Below are 19,885 nucleotides of genomic sequence, written 5' to 3'. Positions count from 1 at the left end.
ACCAAGTAGAATGTGAGAAATATTTCAGTGGATATGACCTGAGACTTATTACCATAGAAAAATGTACATTGTTAAGCCTTATATTAACAGAGGGTATCCTTAAGTAGGGTTATTTTTTTAGTACATTGAAGATAAAGTACTCTATATATCCCCAAGGAGTAAGTTAGTTAAGGCTGGAAGTAAAAATCATAATTCTGTTCTTAAAGGAACTTTAGTCACCACTGGAAACTAATGGATGACATATTACTATGGTTGGTTAGAGGGATTTTTGTCCATGTATCTACATCTTTCTGTCTCTCCGTTTCTCTGTCTGTCTTCTCTGTCTCTGTCCCTGTCTCTGTCTCTCTGTCTCTCTGTCTCTCTGTCTGTCTGTCTGTCTTTCTCTGTGTGTGTGTGTGTGTTTGTGCATATAGGCTTGTAAACTAGATTTTCATTTCTATTTCATTTGTCTCAATTGAATTAAAGAAAAAAATCAATAAAGCACCTCTAGTGCTACTTAATAATGGCAGTGGCTCCCTAGTAATAAGGATAAAATGCAATCTTTTGTATCTGGGATTTAAAGTTCTTCACAACATGGCCACTTCCTGCCTTCTAGTCTTCTTCTTCATTACTCTCCTCCACATACTCAGGGATGCAACCATACTGGTCTTGCTGTTTTCCTCAGGTGACACTTCATTTCCCATTTTAATTTCTCATTTTTCATCATTTTATTGACTACATCCCGTACTTGGAATGAATGGTCTTTGGGACAGGAGTTACCTTCTTGGAAACCTTGGTTTAGAAAAAAAAGAGCAAAGCTCAAGTGCCACTTTCGACATATGACAAGCACTTCTTGATCCTTCCATTCTCTAATGATACTGCTCTCTCAGCTAAAGTGACCTTTATTTATCTGGCATATATTTACATAAATATTGGCTTACCCTTAGAATTTAAACTTAAAGGACAGGGATTCTTTCATTTTATATTCACAGAAATTAATGTAACTCCTGTCCCAAAGACCATTGGTAGAAGAATCTCTCTTTATTGGTAGATAGGAATGCTCTGCCCTGTGTGAGGGCAGAGTTGAGGAAGGCCAGGAGAGCTCCAACCTTCTTCCATCCTCAATCTTTGGGACCCTTCAAGTTTCATGCCCTTTCCAGTGCTTCTGGCATCCAGCATCTGGAGGGAAGGTGGAAGAGTCTGGGCTTATTTTAGGTTGCTGAAGGAAAAGACTCTGGCCATACATGATGGAAATTCTTGTAAACTCTGCCATGACCTCCACCTACGTAGACATTCATCTCTACCAATAAGGAGAGTACCATACCAATAACCTTTGTTCAGGTGTTACGTTCAAAAGGTGCCTAGAACTTAAGAAATACTTAATAGATTTGCGTATTACTTAATTTATTGACAGCTTAAGAACTTCACCATTTGGGAGTTGGCTTAAGCTAGGTAGTCAAGGCATTATTATTGTATTGGACCATCTCCTATTTTCATTCACTATGTAAGGGATATACAGAGACTTTTAAAGACTCAGTTTAAGTCATAGGAACAAATAGAGCAAAATTCAAGTACAATGTAATAAATTAAAGCAAAATTCAACAACTGGTTGGTGACTTTCTTTTTCTTTTTAGATGCAGAGTTAAAGTTCTATGTGGCAAAATGAAGAACTTCTTTTGTTTTCTGTGTGATCCCCAATGTATCTTCAAATCATATGTGTATAGCACATACACAAACTCACACATTTAAGAGTTGGGAGGCATCTCATTGGTTGTCTAATCAACCCTATGAACTATCCCTTGGTAATCAGTCACACTGGGAAAAGATTTAATCTATTTTATTCTTTTAAAGTTTGGTGTCAAATCTTTATAAAAACATTTTTTAAAATTCTGCTAGATTAGGAAATCATGGATGCTTTGAAAGAGAAAATTAAATGACTGACACTTCTGAACACTCTTTACCCTTCCAGAGGCACCCAGTACTATATGTTCCTCTTATTCAACTAGATACCTTCTGCAAATCTACCCCCTTCCTCTGTACCACAGCTGGGAAACCAGACACAAATCTGCATACTGTGTTGTGGCTGCTCAAGCCTCCAGCTGAGCTTCCCTAATCTTGCTGGCTCTGCATGACAACCAAAGTACTAATTTCACTTCCCTCAACTACATGGCAGCAGCCTTCTTGTTTCCAACAACCTTCCATTTTATTCTGATTTATTCTTAAAAATTGATACTTGGCTACAATACACTCATTAGAGTTGCAAGCTAAGTGTAAAAGAAGAACATGTGAAATTAGGAATAATGCTGACACCTTATGAAAAATGTGGAAGACTCATGAAATTTCTAAATTAGGGTTTCAGATACAATAAATTTTATTAAATATCTTTATAATCTCTAGATTTCAAGAGATTCCATACTTTCTTATCAAAATGGCATTGGCCCTGCATATATCAAAATCTATAAGTATCATGAGCCTTAAAATATCACCACCAACTAACCAAACTGTGGTTACAATGGTGTGCTCTGTAGTGAAGGCATCCAACAACTGGAGCTTGTCAGGTTAAGGTTTAGATCTTTTTGAAAAGTAGGTCAGCACTTTCTATTTACTGTTCAGTCTACTCCCAAAGGATTGGGTCTGCCAAGTAGTTAAATGAATATTTTTTTTTAAAAGACATGTATCTTAATTATTAACTAACCCAGTGCAGATTTTTTTCTAAATATTGGGTTGCCATCATTCTCATCATTAAATTTAAACCCTGGAATCTTATTCACTTCATCACCTTCTCTTGGAAGAAATGATAGGTTTTATTATTCACTAGAAATATTACGATAAATTCCTCATGAAAATATTTCAGATTCCTGCTTTAGATCTAGACAGAAAATTTCATGAAACAATCTCTTTAAAACATGTCTGGCAGAACCAAGAGAATGTAGTATACAGTAACAGCAATATTGTTTTAAAAACAACATTGAATGACTAAGTCATTTTGACTATTATGAATTCTCAAATTAACTGCAAAGGACCTATGAAAGAAGTTGCTATCTGTATCCAGAGAAAGAACTGATAAATAGAAGCATGTATAGAATGGTTTTATGTTTGTGTGTGTGTGTGTGTGTGTGTGTGTGTGTGTGTGTGTGTGTGTGTGTGTGTGTGTGTAAGTATAATGGGACCCATCTCTAGGGCTGGGGAGAAGGGAAGGGAAAAAAGAGAAAGTTACATGATAACTTTATTGTAAATTAAAAAGAATAGTAAGTTGTATATAATAGATGTGCAATTTCAGGTGTAATCATTTTTTACTGTTATGGAAATGTTTGTGCTATTTTATAAGCTAAAAATAAAATTTAAAAAGAATGTGTTAGGGCAGTGTTAGAAGGGCCATCTCCAAATGTCCTGATCTATATGGGGCCATTGGACCCAGATGGCTCTGAAAGAGAAAGTGAGGCTGGTGACTTTGCGAAGTCCTCTCTCACTTAAATCCAACTGATTTACAAGTCATGTCATTATCTTCCTGATGCCATAGTCCTCTTTGAGAATGAAGAAAAAAACAAAACCTGTGAGTAGTCCAGGCTGTCTTACTGGGGACCCAAATGCCCTGTTTCAGTTGGGCAACTGAGCTCCTGCTCTTTTCCTTTCCTTTTCCACTCCTCTCCTCACTCCAAAAGGGGTATCATGCCCTTATCTGAGGGGTTTTGCCCAAAGGAAGGTAAATTTTGAAGGCTGAAACCTATCTAGATATCTTGGAGTTTCCTGATCAGATTTTTTTTCTCTTAAAGACCATGCCTTAGACCCAATTCACTATGACTCTCATCTATTGGCCAACAATAGGTCCCAATTCAAGGACAACTTAATGGTTATCATTTGCGTCCTGAAGGTTCAGTGTGAATATAAAAAACAATTGTTTCTCTTTTGGTCAGAAACCTTCAGGGACTTCCCTTCCCAGTTTGAGATACACATACACACATGTATATACATATGTGCATACATATACACATACACACATTATATTAATAGATATATTTGTTTATTTATTAGGGCCAGCTGTTTGGTTCACCTTTTAAATATTCCTAATTACCAAATGGGCATTACCTCAATCAAAGTAAGCACTCTGCAAGATCTTAACTTAAAAGGGCCAAGGTCTTACATTGCTTCCTGGGCCATCTTCAGGTGTCCTGATCTGTATCTGGCCACTGGACACAGATGGCTCAGGAGGAGAAAGTGAGGCTGGTGACTTTATACAGCCTTCCATCACTGAAATCCAATTTACATGTAAGTCATGGCACCATCTTCCTAGTGTCATGGTTCTCTTTGATAATGAAAAACAAACCACAATCACAGAACAACACATGTCTCCCTGGGAAGCACTAAAGGTTCAAAAGTTGAAATTACAATTCTATCATTTATTACTTTTGTTAGCAAGTTCCTTATCCTTTCTGCATCCCGGTTTTATTGTCTGAAAATAAACTGACTTATTTAGAAAACCTCTGAAGTTCGTTCCAACTCTACATCTATAATAATGTCAGGGAAATGTCAAACTACTGCTGTGGCTAAAACCTAGACCCTGAGGCCTTCTAGGACCTTGGGTGTAGTCTTTTGACTAAGTCAAAGCTTTACAGAAAAAAAAAAAACTTTTAATAAAGGGATTTGTTTTGTGAAGGCTAGATTCAGTTGAAGGGCTTTACTTGAGGACAAAGAGGGCCACGTGTGGCCTTGAGGCTGCAGGTTCCCTACCCCTGCTGTAATCATTGCCTATTTATAGGAAAGCTTAGACTAACTGAATATTCTACACACATACATGTAGAACTTGATCTATATATTCTTGGTTGCCTCATTTCTTTTCTCTCCTTTTGATACATTCCCCCCAACCACCTACTGAAATAAAGGAAATCAAACCCTTATGACAAATATGCCTCAAGAAAACAAATTCCTACATTAAAAAAAAATATGTCTTGCATGGCATTGTCTCCCCTCCCCAGTTCATCACCTCTGTGTCAGGAGGTGGGTAGAATGATTCATCATTGCTTCTTGTGAATCATGGCTTGTTATTTAGTTATCAGATTGCTTAGAGGATATAACTTTGCAGAACTGATTGCAAGACTACTCTGAGAAGAACTAGATCTGGCCAAAGGTTGAAACAGAAGGGAAAGCTGAACGGGAAAGTTGAGGAAGCATGTTGACTTTTAAGGATGAACAAAGTTAATTGGATTTGGAACAATTGGAAATCTAGGTATGTAATCAAGGGAATGAAAAAAGCCAAGTAATGCTTATAGGATGAAATGTCTAAGTTTCTGGGCAGAAAGGCATTGAGGGGCTTTTGGCTTTTCTATCAAGTTCAGTGCCAGGTTCTGCTGCTTCAGTCACATCCCTGAAACAAGATGGTGAAAGTCAGAGTCAACAGATTTGACTGTATTGGATACCTGGTGATCAGGGCTGCATTATCTTCAGGTAGAATAGACATTGTCCCCATCAATGACCTCTTCAACTACATGGTTTATATATTTCAATATGACTCCATCCATGACAAATTCAAGGGCAATGTCAAGGCTGAGAATGGAAAGCTGTTGATCAAAGGAAAAGCTATTACCATCTTCCAAGAGCAGGATCCCACCAATATCAAATGGGGAGATGCTGAAGCTGAGTATGTTGTAAAGTCCACTGGAGGCTTTACCACCATGGAAAAGGCTGGGGCTTACTTGAAGGGTGGAGCCAACAGGGTCATTATCTCTGCCCCTTCTGCTGATGCCCCAATGATCGTGATGGGAATGAACCATGAGAAATATGATAGTTTCCTTAAGATTGTCAGTAATGCTTCCTGTAATACCAACTGCTTGGCCCCCTTGGCCAAGGTTGTTCATAACAACTTTAACAGTGTGGAAGCACTCATGACTACAGTCCATGTCATTACTGCTACCCAGATGATGGTAGATGCCCCCTCTGGTAAACTGTGGCTTGATGGATATGTTGTTGCACAAAACATCATTCCTACATCCACTGGTGCTTGCTGTAGGCAAGGTCATACCTGAGCTGAATGGAAAGCTCATTGGCATGGCCTTCTGAGTTCTTACTCACAATTATCTGTTGTGGAGAAACCTGCCAAATGTGATGACATCAAGAAAGTGGTGAAGCAGGCATCAGAGGGACCCTTGTAGGGCTTCTTGGGCTACACAGAGGGCCAGGTTTTATCCTGTGACTTTACCAGCAACACTCACTCTTCTTCCTTTGATGCTTGCCCTCAATGGCCATTTTGTCAAGCTCATTTCTTGATATGATAATGTGTATGATTATAGCAACCGTGTAGTAGACCTCATAGTCTACATGACCTCCAAGGAATAAAGTGGAAAGCCATGGACCCTTAACCCCAGCCAAAAAGGAGATCCATCACTGGGGAGCCTACATTCCTAACCCATGTTCCTATACTGGGGATGCCATGTCCCATTCACATCCTTGTTCCAAAGCACCCCTGTAGTAGGGTTAAGAAGCATAGAGTTCTCTAATGTGTATCATCAATAAAGTCACCACATTCAGTGCAAAAAAAAAAGAAAGGTATTGAGGGGAGCATTATGAATTAGTGGAATAGTGTCCAGCAATGTGGGTTCTGGTTATGACTTCTGATTAAAAAAATGACCTTGAAAAATCACTCAACCTCTCTTGACTTGTCTTTTCATAAATAAAATGAAGGTATAGGACAATACAATCTCCAAGATCCATATCTGAATTTTTTTGAACCTTTAATGAAATAGGAGATAACCAACTAAAGTGATAAAATTTTATTTTTGGAGGAGTGTTGTTTTTAGCATACCTAGTAAATCAGAATTCCACAAACATTAATAAAAGATATACTGCATACAAAGTTTTATACTAACTACTGATGTTGACTAAGCATGGGTAAGGTATAATAAATGACGTTACAGAGCACAGAGTTTATCAAGAATTTGCATGTGTGAGCTAGGTAAGGCGGTCTATGTCTACAATCCTCTTCAACATTAATATAGTGAGCTTTCAGATAAAAGGGGGATAAAAGGTATTCTAAGAAAGATCAAACTAACCTTGGCTGGAATTGAAGTAGGTGAAACCTCCCATGCTAATCAGCACTGGGATTGGGCCCATGAATAGCATGTTCAGACAGACACACACACATACACACACACAACAGAGAGAGAGAGAGAGAGAGAGAGAGAGAGAGAGAGAGAGAGAGAGAGAGAGAGAGAGAGAGAGAGAGAAACTAAAGAAAAAGAAAAGAAAAAATGAAAAGGAAGAAAGAATTCATATCTAGATGACTTTTGTTCTTTAAGTTGCTTAACATAAGGGAAATATATCTATATTATTCTCATAATACTGATGTTACTCCAAAAAATCTAGAACTCCTTTTTGGAATCTTCTTAAAAGCCATATTAGATGTCTCATGAAAAAATCAAATTAAATTACCCTGTACTATACATTACTTGGAATTAATAATGATGTAATTCATCTTGGTCATTCTCTTTATTAATCAAATTTGTGTCCACATTGTTTTTAACTGCTTATAAAAATTGAATCTACTTCCTTTCTTTCTTTTTGACTTGACTAGGGATTTTATTTTTCTCAATTACATGCAAAAACAATTTTAACATTCTTATGTCGAGTTCCAAAATTTCTTCCTCCCTCCCCCCTCATTGATAAGGAAATCAATTTGACATAGGTTGTACATATGTAATCATGCAAAGCACATTTCCATGTAAATCATGCTGTGAGAGAAAACAAAAACCAAAAAGAAAAAAAAGAAAGTAAAGTAGAAGTATCTTTGACCTGAATTCAGATTCTATCAGTTCTTTGTTTGGAGTTTAACAGTACTTTTCATTACAAGTTCTTCAGAATTGTCTCGGATCAATGTATTGCTGATAATAGCTCAGTTACTCATAGCAGATCATCATACAATATTGTTGCTGCTGTGTACAATTTTCTCCTAGTTCTACTTATTTCACTTTGTATCAGTCCATGTAAGTCTTTTCAGGTTTTTCTGAGATCATTCTGGTCATTGTTTTTTAAAGCACAATATTATTCTATCATAATCATATACAAATCACATACAACAACTTGTTCAGCCATTCCCTAATTGATGGACATCTCAATTTTCAATTATTTGCCACCACTTAAAGGGCTGCTATAAATATTTTTGTATTCATAGGTCTTTCTCCTTTTTATTTTTTCTTATCTCTTTGGGATACAGACCTAATAGTGGTGTGTTCATCCTTTGTTGCCCGAAGAAGACCATGCCATCAGAGAAATAATGACATGACTTGCACTTGACTTTGTTTTAGGTGAGAGAGGGCTGTGCAGGTCACCAGCCTCACTTCTCCTCCAGAGCCAGCTGAATCCAGTGACCAGATATTCATCAGGATGACTGGAGATGACCCAGGATGAGGCAGTTGAGGGTAAGTGACTTGCCTAATGTCACACAGCTAGTGAGTGTCAAGTGACTGAGGTGAGATTTGAACTCAGGTCCTCCTGATTCCTGCACTGGTGCTGTATCCACTGCACCACCTAGCTGTCCCCCTAATAGTGGTATTATTTGGTCAAAGGGCATGCGTAGTTTCACTACTCCTTAAATTTACAGAAGTTACAAGTATCATTTTTCCATGTAAGAATGTAAACAGCTCAATCTGAGTCCCTTATGATCACTCTTTCCTGCTTACCTTTTTATACTTCTTTTGAATTTTTTATTTGAAAGTCATATTTTCTATTCAGCTCTGGTCTTTTCATCAGGAATGATTGAATGTTGTGTGTTTCATTGAATGTTCATTTTTCCCCCTGAAGGATTATACTGAGTTTTGCTGGGTAGGTGATTCTTGGTTCTAATCCTAGCTCTTTTGTCCTCTGAAATATCCTATTCCAAGCCCTCTGATCCTTTAATATAGAAGCTGCTAAATCTTGCATTATCCTGATTGTGGCTCCATGGTATCTGAATTGTTAGTTTTTGACTGTTTACCATATTGTCTCTATGATCTTGGAGCTTGGGAATTTGGCTAGAATATTCCTGGGAGTTTTCATTTGGGTATCTCTTTCAGGAGGTGAGAGGTGGACTCTTTTAAGTTCTATTTTCCCCTCTGGTTCTAGACTATCAGTGCAGTTTTTCTTGACAATTTCTTGAAATATTGTATCTAGGTTCTTTTTTTATCATGGCTTTATATAGTCAAATAATTTTAAATTATCCCTCCTGGATAAATTTTCCAGGTCAGGTTTTTTTTGTTTGTTTTTTGTAATGAGATATTTCATATTTTCTACCATTTTTTCATTCTTTTGATTTTGTTTGATGTTTCTTGATGTCTCATAAAGTCATTAACTTCCACCAGAACAATTCTACTTTTAAGGATCTATTTTCTTCAGGTAGTTCTTTTCTTTAGTGGAATTTTACACCTCTTTTTCCTTTTGACCAATTGTGCTTTTAAAGGAGTTCTTATCTTCAATGAATTTTTGAATATTTTTTTTTTCAGGTGGCCAACTCTACTTTTCAAGACATTCTTATCTTAATTGGACTTTTGTGCCTTTCTTGTCATTTGGGCTATTTTGGAGGCCTGTTTTTTAAGATTGTTTTCATCACTATTTTCTTTTGTGTGACTCTTTTACAAAGTTGTTGATTCTTCTTTTTTCTTGATTTTCTTTCATCACTCATTTCTCTTCCCAGCTTTTTCATCTCTCTCTCTTACTTTATTTTAAAAATACTTTTGGAGCTCTTACATGGTCTAGGGTCAATTAACATTTTGCTTGGAGGCTTTGGATGTAGGAATTTTGACTTTGTTGTCTTCTTCTGAGTTTGTGTTTTGATCTTTCCTGTGACCATAATGACTTTCTATAGCCAGGATCTTTTTCTACTGTTTACTCATTTTTCTAGCTTATTTCTTGACTTTTAAGTTTATACTAAAGTGGGGCTCTGCTTCTGCTGTGAAGGAGGGCATCAGGTTTTTTTGTGCATTTATTTTCTGAGGAAATTATGGGAAACTGTAAGTTTTTGGTTTTTCCAAGATGGTATGATACAGGGAGAGGCATGTTTACTACTCTCCTGTACTGTACAACATTCTATGCACAAATACCCTTTTCCACCTTGAAACTGTGATCAGGGTCCCCACTTCCCTGTAGCCATAAGCTCTGATGTGTTCATGCTCCATGTTAGACTCAGGATTGTGACCCAGATCTAAGTATAAGAAATGCAACAGAGTCCTGTCCCTAGTGCCAGCAAAAGGACCCTTGTCAACCTCCTTCTGACCAGTTGTCCTACCTCCTTACCATCTGTGTGCTGACAGGTCAGGAAATCACCACTGCAACCACTGTTTCAGATGCCCCCAACGCCTGTTCCTGGTTTGCACCGGCCCAGTCTAAGTTGGACTGTGCTCCTCTCTTACCCTGATGCAACAGACTTTCCTGTCGACCTTGTAAGTTGTCTTGAACTGGAAAATTGTTTCACTCTGTCTTTTTGTGGGTTCTGTTATTCTAGAATTTATTTAGAGTTATTATTTATTGGTATTTGGAGGGTTCTAGAGGGCAGCTCACCCTGTCTTTACTCCACCATCTTGACTCTGCCCCTCAGAATCTACTTGCAGTGAAAAAAATACTCTTCTGAGAATACATTAAACAATGTGCTAATTCTGAATAAGGTGGCAAAAACACCAATAATGACATCTGTCTCAGAGTAAGCATGTAATTGTACAATTAATTATTTTGAAGAAGAAAACACTCATTGGATGCTACACTTACTGACTGTATGTCCCTGGGAAAGTTGCTTCCCCAATCCCTTGGCAAATCTTTAAAACAAAAAGTTATAGAAAAGTTGCCAAAGTGCTTTGGTAGAGGAGTTTCTTCATCAAGTATTCCTCTATATCAATGAAATTGCAGGACCAACCCTAATCTTTAAGTGGCAATTAATCTGTAGATATTTTATGGTTTAAGCAACTGGGCTTCCAACTCAACATGGGATGTTTTGTGTGGTGCCATGTTTGTGGACAAAGACATGATTCAAAAACATGGATATAATATCAACCTTTATATTTAAAAAGTATAGGGTTGGTGCTAAAGTTACTTGAAGGAGCAACAAATGTGGTTCCAAGACAGTACTTGAGAGAGATATGTGGACTGAGAACACTTTTCCCTGGAATGTTCTCAGTCTGCATATCTCTTAGACTTTGAAATCTACAAATAGACCCTGGAAGACAGTTCTTCAACATAGCCCTAATTTCCAGCTTGCAACCTTAAAGATTTTGGAAGGAAAGAGTGTTCAGCCATGGCTCTTTCCTTGCTTCTCTTCAAGTGAGAACCACAGTCCAATTTGGAAAGGAGTGAATTAGATTCTAGCAACATTTATTCACATTATCCATAACCATATTTGTAAATTTATCAATGTGGACATGGAAGAGAGAGAGAGAGAGAGAGAGAGAGAGAGAGAGAGAGAGAGAGAGAGAGAGAGAGAGAGAGAGAGAGAATCAGTTCATATTTGGACTCTGCAAAGACAAGACATTAAGAGAAATTTGAGAAGGCTGAAAAAAATTATGATTACAAGGGAAAGGCATAGTTGAAAAATGACTTGAATTTAACTTCATCAAGGATTGGTAGGACAGGGATGACAATTCATTTCCATTTTTACAGTGGTCAAACCAAAATGAACAATTTTTAACTATTAGAAAAATTAAATGATGAAAAAGCTTTTTATAGTGATTGTATAATCTCTGTTCTTGGAAATCATTTAAAAATAGGAGAGCCATCTGCTTTGGAGGGCATAGGTACTAAATGGCATTGAGGTAGAAAGCTAAGCCAGATGATCTCCTGAATTACTTTTAGTTTTACTATTCTACTCTGATGTTGCTCACCTATGCCCATGTCTAAACTGCTCTTTCAAGTGAAATATGATGCTGGAAAATCCATTTATTTACAGAACTATCTATGTTTTTATGTTGAGGTTTTAGCTGAGAGGCAAAAATACAACCAGTGATGGTTTTGGTTGATTTCAATATTTAAAACCTACCATCTCCCTCTATTCTGACACAGTTTCTTAAAATATTAGTTCCATGAGCCTAACTGTGGAAAAGAATAGGGAAATGCATCTTCTTTTCTTTGTGGAGACTGGGGACTTTGGTTGTCAGATACTACATGTACTCTGAGACTCAATTGATGTGTTGGTTGGTTTTGCTGAACTGATTTCTTTTTTACTTTCTTATTTATTCTATATTAAGACAGATATGAATTAAAAGAAGATATTAAAAATGAAAGTGAAGTAAAAAAAGATTTATATTACAAATATATATATATATAAATATACAGAGAGAGAGAGAGAGAGAAAGAGAGAGAGAGAGAGAGAGAGAGAGAGAGAGAGAGAGAGAGAGAGAGAGAGAGAGAGAGAAAGAGAAAGAGAAAGAGACAATACTTAATTTTTGTGGCCTAAGATCATACAGCTTGTGTCAAGAATGGAACTGCCTGACTGATTCCAAATTTGGCATCAATATGTACATTAATGGGTTTTTTTAGTTTAGTTATAATTATGTACAAATTCCATGATTTTTGACTGAAGAAACTTATTCTTTCTAGGGGAAGCTTTATTCTCTGAACAACTGTTTGTGTCTATCTTCCTTCTGTCTATTTTTTAAAAATGTTGGTAGGGACAAGAGCTCCAACCTTGGATTTACATACAAATGATATGTCACGAGTAAACAATAATATAGAAAATTGCAATGTAAAACAATAATGAAGAAAATTAAAGTTTACAAAGCATTTTCTTCACAACAATCCTGTGAAGTAGGTCATATAAGAATTATTACCACCATCTTAAAAAATGAAGAAACAAAGAAGTAGAGGTTAAATGACTTTAATGGTGACAACTGAACTCAAATCTTCTGACTCCAAGAACATTGACTTTTTTTCTTGTACCACCCTGTGGTATCTCTACAAACAAAAAGAGCCTCAAATAAGAACTTATGGAATTGACGTAACTGAGAAGGAACAATCTATTACTTTTCAGTAGTCATGAATACATAAATCATATTTACATATCACTTTGTCAGGGGTTCTTCTCATCCTGAGAGGTTGATAGCAAATATATGTAATAATCACTTTTGGGGACAGCTAGATAGTGCAGTGGATAGAGTGCTGCACCTGGAGTCAGGCAGACGAGTTCCACTTTGGCCTCAGACAGTGCTGAGCTGTGTAACTTTCGGTAAGTGACTTTATCCTATTTGCCTCAGTTCCTCATCTGTAAAATGAGGTAGTGGAGGAAATAGCAAACTACTCCAGTATCTTTGACAAGATAACCCCAAATGAGGTCACAATGAGTTAGGAACTACTGAAATGACTGAAGAAAAACACAAGTATCTACTCTACAAATGAGGAAACTAAGGTCCAAAAAGCTTAAGTGGCTTTCCCATAATCATTTCAACACTTTAATTTGTCAATGAATCTATGACATGAATGGGTAGGTAATTCTTGTTTATATTCATCTTCTTTGTCCTCTGGAATACCATATTCCAAGCCCTCCAGTCCTCTAGTGTAGAAACTGCTAGATCTTGTGTTATCTTGATTGTATTCTCACAAAATTCTTTTTCTTCCTTCCTTCCTTTCTTTTTCTTTCTTTCTTTTTCTTTCTTTCTTTCTTTCTTTCTTTCTTTCTTTCTTTCTTTCTTTCTTTCTTTCTTTCTTTCTTTCTTTCTTTCTTTCTTTCCTTCTCTCTCTCTCTTCCTTCCTTCCTTCCTTCCTTCCTTCCTTCCTTTCTTTCTTTCTTTCTTTCTTTCTTTCTTTCTTTCTTTCTTTCTTTCTTTCTTTCTTTCTTTCTTTCTTTCTTTCTTTCTCTTTCCTTCTTTCTTTCCTTCTCTCTCTCTCTTCCTTCCTTCCTTCCTTCCTTCCTTCCTTCCTTCCTTTCTTTCTTTCTTTCTTTCTTTCTTTCTTTCTTTCTTTCTTTCTTTCTTTCTTTCTTTCTTTCTTTCTTTCTTTCTTTCCTTCTCTCTCTCTCTTCCTTCCTTCCTTCCTTTCTTTCTTTCTTTCTTTCTTTCTTTTCTTTCTTTCTTTCTTTCTTTCTTTCTTTCTTTCTTTCTTTCTTTCTTTCTTTCTTTCTTTCTTTCTTTCCTTCTCTCTCTCTCTTCCTTCCTTCCTTTCTTTCTTTCTTTCTTTCTTTCTTTCTTTCTTTCTTTCTTTCTTTCTTTCTTTCTTTCTTTCTTTCTTTCTTCCTTCTTTCCTTCTTTCTTTCTTTCTTTCTCTCTCTCTCTCTCTCTCTCTCTCTCTCTCTCTCTCTCTCTCTCTCCCTTCCTTCCTTTATGCAATATTTTTCTCCTTGACCTTGGATCTCTGAAATTTAGTTATAATATTCCTAGGAGTTTTCCTTTTGGTATCTCTTTCCATTTCTATTTTACTCTCTGGTTCTAAAATATTAGGGCAGTTTTCCTTGATAACTTCATAAAAGATGATCTCTAGGTTCTTTTTTTGATCATGGTTTTCAGGTAGTCCAATAATTTTTAAATTATCTCTCCCTGGATCCATTTTCCAGATCAGTTCTTTTTCCACTTATATTATCTTCTATTTTTTTCATTCCTTTGGTTTTCTTTTATAATTTCTTGATTACTCATTAAGTCATTAGCTTCCATTTGCTCCATTCTAATTTTGAAGGAATTATTTTCATCAGTGGGTTTTTGAACCTTCACCCCCCCCCCCCCCATTTGGTCCATTCTGCTATTTAAGGCAGTCACCTCATTGACTTTTTGGACCTCTTTTGCCATTTGAGTTAGTCTAATTTTAAAGCTGTTATTTTCTTCAGCATTTTGGGGGGTTTCCTTTAACAACCTGTTGACTCATTTTTCATGATTTTCTTTCCAGCACTCTCATTTTTTTTCCCATTTTTTCTCTACTTCTCTTACTTCATTTTCAAAATCCTTTTTGAGCTCTTCCATAGTCTGAGACCAATTCTTATTTTTCTTGAAGTCTTTGGATGCAGGAACTTTGGCTTTGTTGTCTTCTGGTTGTATGTTTTAAACTTCGTCTTCAATGATATAACAAAATACCTCTTCACTGAGAAAGTAAGAATCTATAGTCTGTTTCTTTTCCCCACATTTGCTCATTCTCCCAATCAATTTCTTGACTTTTTACCTCTTTGTTAAGTGAAGGGCTCCAGAAGCAGCCTTTGCTTCAGTGATGACTGTTGCTACTTTGGAACCAGGGCCAGGGCTAGGGCCGGACCATGCTCCCCTCTGAGCCAGATGAGAGACCCTTTCCTCTAACCTTCAAAGCTCCCTGGTGTTTGTAGGCTCAGAAATCTGGAAAGTGCAGCTGCCATCAGTGATTCAGTCCCCTGAGGCCTGCTCTGCTAGTACAGCCCACACTGAACTGTGCTCTGCTCCCAGCATGGTGTGATAAACCCTTCCTGTCAAATTTCCAGATTGTCTTATGCTGGAGATTTGCTTCAGTCTGTCACTTTATGGCTTCTGCAAGTCTAAAGTTTGGTTAGAATCATTTTTACAGGTTTTTTGAGGGGTTTGGGGAAGAGCTTTAGCAGGTTCTTGTTTCTACTCCACCATCTTGGCTCCATCCCTCCACTATTACTTTAAAGAAAAGTACTCAGATAACATTGTGAATCCACTGGACTTCACAAACAATTCATGATTAATATTAGGGTAATGGTTGACAAGAAACAGGTTACTGAAGCATTTCTTCTGAGTTTTAGAAATTAGCTATGTAAATTTCAAAGGATAGGCATGCATAATAAATCAAAAATAAGTTGGAATTCTCAAAATTCATACATTCATGCCATCACTGGAACATTATGATAATTATTTTAGAAGAAAATATGCCCTGCCAGCTTGGGGGCCATGGGCATATAGAGGAGCAGAATTGTGGCAATGTTTCATGTTGTTAGCCCTGATTTCATATGCTAAGAGCAGAAGCTCAAATGACTGAAGAAGCAGTTAATTGTAAAGGATTGCTTGGTTGAGTTGAATTTAGTTAACTGCATCCAATTTTCTTGTCCTTGGGAACAAAAATGAGGAAATTGTTGCATGAAGGAAGAGATAACACAAAACTGGCACTTTCTGATTGTGCCTCTTCAATGAAAAATTGGAATAAATGAAAAAGTGTTTATTAAGTTCTGAGTACTGGAGATACAAATAGAGGAAGTCAGGTAGTCTACTCACAAGAAGCTTAAACTCCAACTAGGAAAAACAGACAATATATAAAAGACAGTTCAGCTGCACAGCAGATACCATGTTCTCAAATTGTGAAGGCTAATATGAGCTACCAGATTAATGTGAAGCATATCCCTCTTATCCATACTTAAGTGATCAGCCCCTAAAGAGAGAAGGGGGCCAAGTTCAGGGACCATATCTATTTTGATTGAATCTTTGAATAGAACCCTAGAACCCATTCACCAACATCAGAAGCAGAGGGGCAGAGTTTAGGTTTTGTTTTGTTTTTTTCCAATTCCAAAGAGTTTTTAACATTTTGAATCATTCACTTATAAAGGGGATGAAATCCTGGTCAGTGTATTTTGTTGGAGGTGGTGGTGGTCAGTTGTTTCATTCACATCTCACTCTTTGTGACCTCCTTCAGGATTTTCTTCACAATGATAATGAAGTCATTTGCCATTTTGTTCTCCAGGTCACTTTATAAATGAAGAAACTGAGGCAAACAGAGTTAAGTGACTTGAATAAGGTCACACAGCTAGTTAGTGCCCTGAGGTTGAATATAAATTCTGGTATTCCTGACTCTAGGTCTGGTGCTTTACTTCTATGCCACCTAGTTGCCCCTAAATTATGCAAATAGTGTAGGGGTATCCTTTAAAAAGGTGGTATAGGTGCCAGAACTAACACATGATGTGAGATGAGAATCCTGTTATACAGCAGACTGTTATTATATGAAATTCTGAATCTTAAGGAGAATCCCATCAATATTTATGTATAAGTGATGAGAATGATTTAGAAATGATTCTTAGTCAATAGTGAGTTGGGCCACATGACCTCTATGGTCCCTTCACCATGGACTCAATAGTCAGAGAAATACAGAATCTGTGATTCTCTACTGAAATCCATTAAAATCTCAAAATTAATGAGAGATTTCCAGTGACTTGTTCCCACTCCCACAGCACCAACCACAAGCTCGACTCCAACCGCCATCACTACCACCACAACAATGAGAACTTAGTCTTTAAAGGAAAGTATTTTTCTTTTTCAAAGGGAATTTACAAATCTAATCTTATAAAAATCTTCATCCCAATCTTAGGAAAGTAGGGCAGATGTTACTAGCCTAATGCTGCCTCTGTCACTTATTACCTTTCTGATCCTAGGCAAGTCATTTTATTGGTGAGTCTCGACATTTGTCTTCAGTAAAATGAGAGGATTAGACAAAAAGTTGTTTAATATCCCTTTTAGGTCCAAACCCTGTGAACGAACATTTGATTAAATTGGAAATTTGAAAAGTTCTTTGGTTTATCCTAGCTCATAGAGTGAATTAGTAAGAACATCAGGGTGAGAATTGAATTTTAGAGTTAGATAGGAATTTAGAGATTAATTTGTCTAACTAACAAATTTATAGATGAATATATTGAATTCCTGAGACATGAAGTGTTATACCTAAGGCTGAATGTTTAGACAGTGAAAAACTCTAGAACTTGTCATTCACTCTTTCCCCTAAACAATGAGAACTTATTCCCCTGATTCTTAGTTTATAGGTTTTTCCATAATACCACCAAAGTTAAGGAGCAATAATGATTTCAGTTTTTAAAATAAGGTATGGTTATATATTCTTAATGAGCTTATTCATGATTCATAATCTAAATAAGCTTAAGATTTTAGATATTAAAATATAATACCAATACTAATTCTTTTTCTCTTCCTCTTACTGCTACTACTAGAAGATTTTAAATCATAAGAATTTGATATGTATCCTGACTTTAAAACTCATTCATCTTGGACAAAACACTTAAATTCTGTACCTTTCTCCTCATTTATGCCTATGGTATTCATCTCATACAGTTATTATAATAAACATATGAGATAAAACATGTGAAAGTCATTATAAATTTAATTCAGTGGAATTTAATTATGCAAACATAGATTAAGTTCCTTGGTATGCAAAATAAGATGCCATAGGCTAAGCAAGATAGGATGTTTAGATGTTTAGACATGGTCTCTGTCTTCATGGAATTTATATGTTAGTAGGGGCATAGGAAACATGACCAGTTGTAGGCGGGCAACTTAACTCCTCTCCTCTCCTTTCATCTCCTCTTCTCTCCACTCCTCTCCTCCCCTCCTCTTCTCTCCACATTGGGTATCTTGCCTTTACCTGAGGGTACTCTGCCAAAAGAAGATAAATTTTAAAGGTTGAAACCTGCCTAGATATTTTATAATTTACTGGCTAGATTTCTCTCAAAGACCATGCTCTAAACTCAATTCACTCTGCCTCTCACTGATTGTTTCAATAGGTCCCTAACCAAGTGCAACTTAACAGTTATTTAACTATGTATTAAACATATTTAGCCCTGATAAGTTAAAGTGAATATAAAAAGTAGTTTTTCTTTTGGCCAGAAACCCTAAGGGGCTTCCTCTCCCAGTTTAATTTTTTTTTTTCTTTCATGGATTAAAGAGTCCATCCCTTGGCTTATCTCATAAATAGCCCTAATCAAAGGGGTTAATTCAGTTAAGGAGAGAACTCTGAAAGACTTTAGCTTAAAAAGATCAAAGTCTCCCACTGCATCCTGGGTCATCCCCAGTTATCCTGATCTTTATCTGGTCACTGGACTCAGACGACTTTGGAGGAGAAAGTGAAGCTGGTGACTTTGCACAGCCCTCCCTCACTGAAATCCGATTCACTTCCAAGTCATGGCATCATCTTCCTGATGTCATGAATCTCTTTGATAACAAAGGATAAACCAGAGTTCAAATGGCAGGTAATGACAGATAAAGAAAGATCATATGATTAGTGAGTAGCAGATCTAGGTCCAGAACCAAAGTCCCCTGATTTTTTTATATTGTTTTCCTTTGGGTAAAATAACTGGCTTCTGTAGTTTTCTACTTAAGAAAGAAAATGTCTGCCAATATTGTGCACAACACAATTTGTTATTAATTCCTCCCTAAGAGCTATTTTACAAGAGAACTAAGTCAACATGAAATTGACAGACTTTGGCAGATAGAGCCAGCCCCTATAGCATCCTTGTTATACAGTAATTGTGAAATGCTAGATAAATCTAAGGTATTGTTGTTATTCAGTATTATACATTTTGGCTACTTGGAACAATTTTGGAAAACTGCTTATTTTGTTGTAACAAATGGCACCCTAGAGCATGAAAGAGGTCATTTACCTCAGAGAAGAAAAAAAAAGTATTTCCTCCTTTTTAGTCTGGTTCATTAAACAAGGAAATAAAGTAAAGACAACTTATAAAGAAACCAAACCGTCTAGAATTTGACGTGTAATAATATTAATTCAAGAAACGTAATACTTTATAAGTATTAGATCATAAATATTAATACAGGATTATAAAAATGTTATTCAAAAGTTCTAGCCTATAAAAAGGCCAAAACAAACCTCAGTTCTTCCTTTCAAGTATCTTCTTGGCTTTTAACAGCACACTTACTATTTTTTTAAGTTCACTTTAAGCTGTTTATTCATATATATCAGCATGATCACCCAATTTTTTTTCAATTTTGGGTCCAACTATGTTTGTCTATGTGTAGTAACTCTCATATAACAATATATGTGGCTAGGAATAATCACAGTAGGGAAGACTTTCTGTTTATATATATATATATGTGCGTGTGTCTGCATATTCAACTTTTCTATTAGCAATATCATTGATTACAGTTGAAAAATACTTTTGAAATTATGTATGTTACCACAGATATTATAAATGTAGGTATGTAGATATAAGTATATGTATATGTATGTGTGCTTGTGTACATATATGGTGCATATGTGTGTT

General features: G+C 36.4%; 1 protein-coding gene across 1 annotated transcript; it reads left to right on the top strand.

The window, feature by feature from the left end:
- Nucleotides 1–5,351: 5,351 nt before the first annotated feature.
- Nucleotides 5,352–5,999, top strand: LOC140522506 (glyceraldehyde-3-phosphate dehydrogenase-like). Its single transcript, XM_072637930.1, has one exon. The coding sequence runs from the start codon at nucleotides 5,352–5,354 to the stop codon at nucleotides 5,997–5,999; it is 648 nt and encodes a 215-aa protein (XP_072494031.1).
- The last annotated feature ends 13,886 nt before the right edge of the window (nucleotides 6,000–19,885 follow it).

This window comes from Notamacropus eugenii, chromosome 1 (genome assembly GCF_028372415.1).
Source record: "Notamacropus eugenii isolate mMacEug1 chromosome 1, mMacEug1.pri_v2, whole genome shotgun sequence".
Taxonomy (NCBI): domain Eukaryota; kingdom Metazoa; phylum Chordata; class Mammalia; order Diprotodontia; family Macropodidae; genus Notamacropus; species Notamacropus eugenii.
Note: the sequence above shows the minus strand (reverse complement) of the source record. Positions and strands in the feature narration are given on the sequence as shown.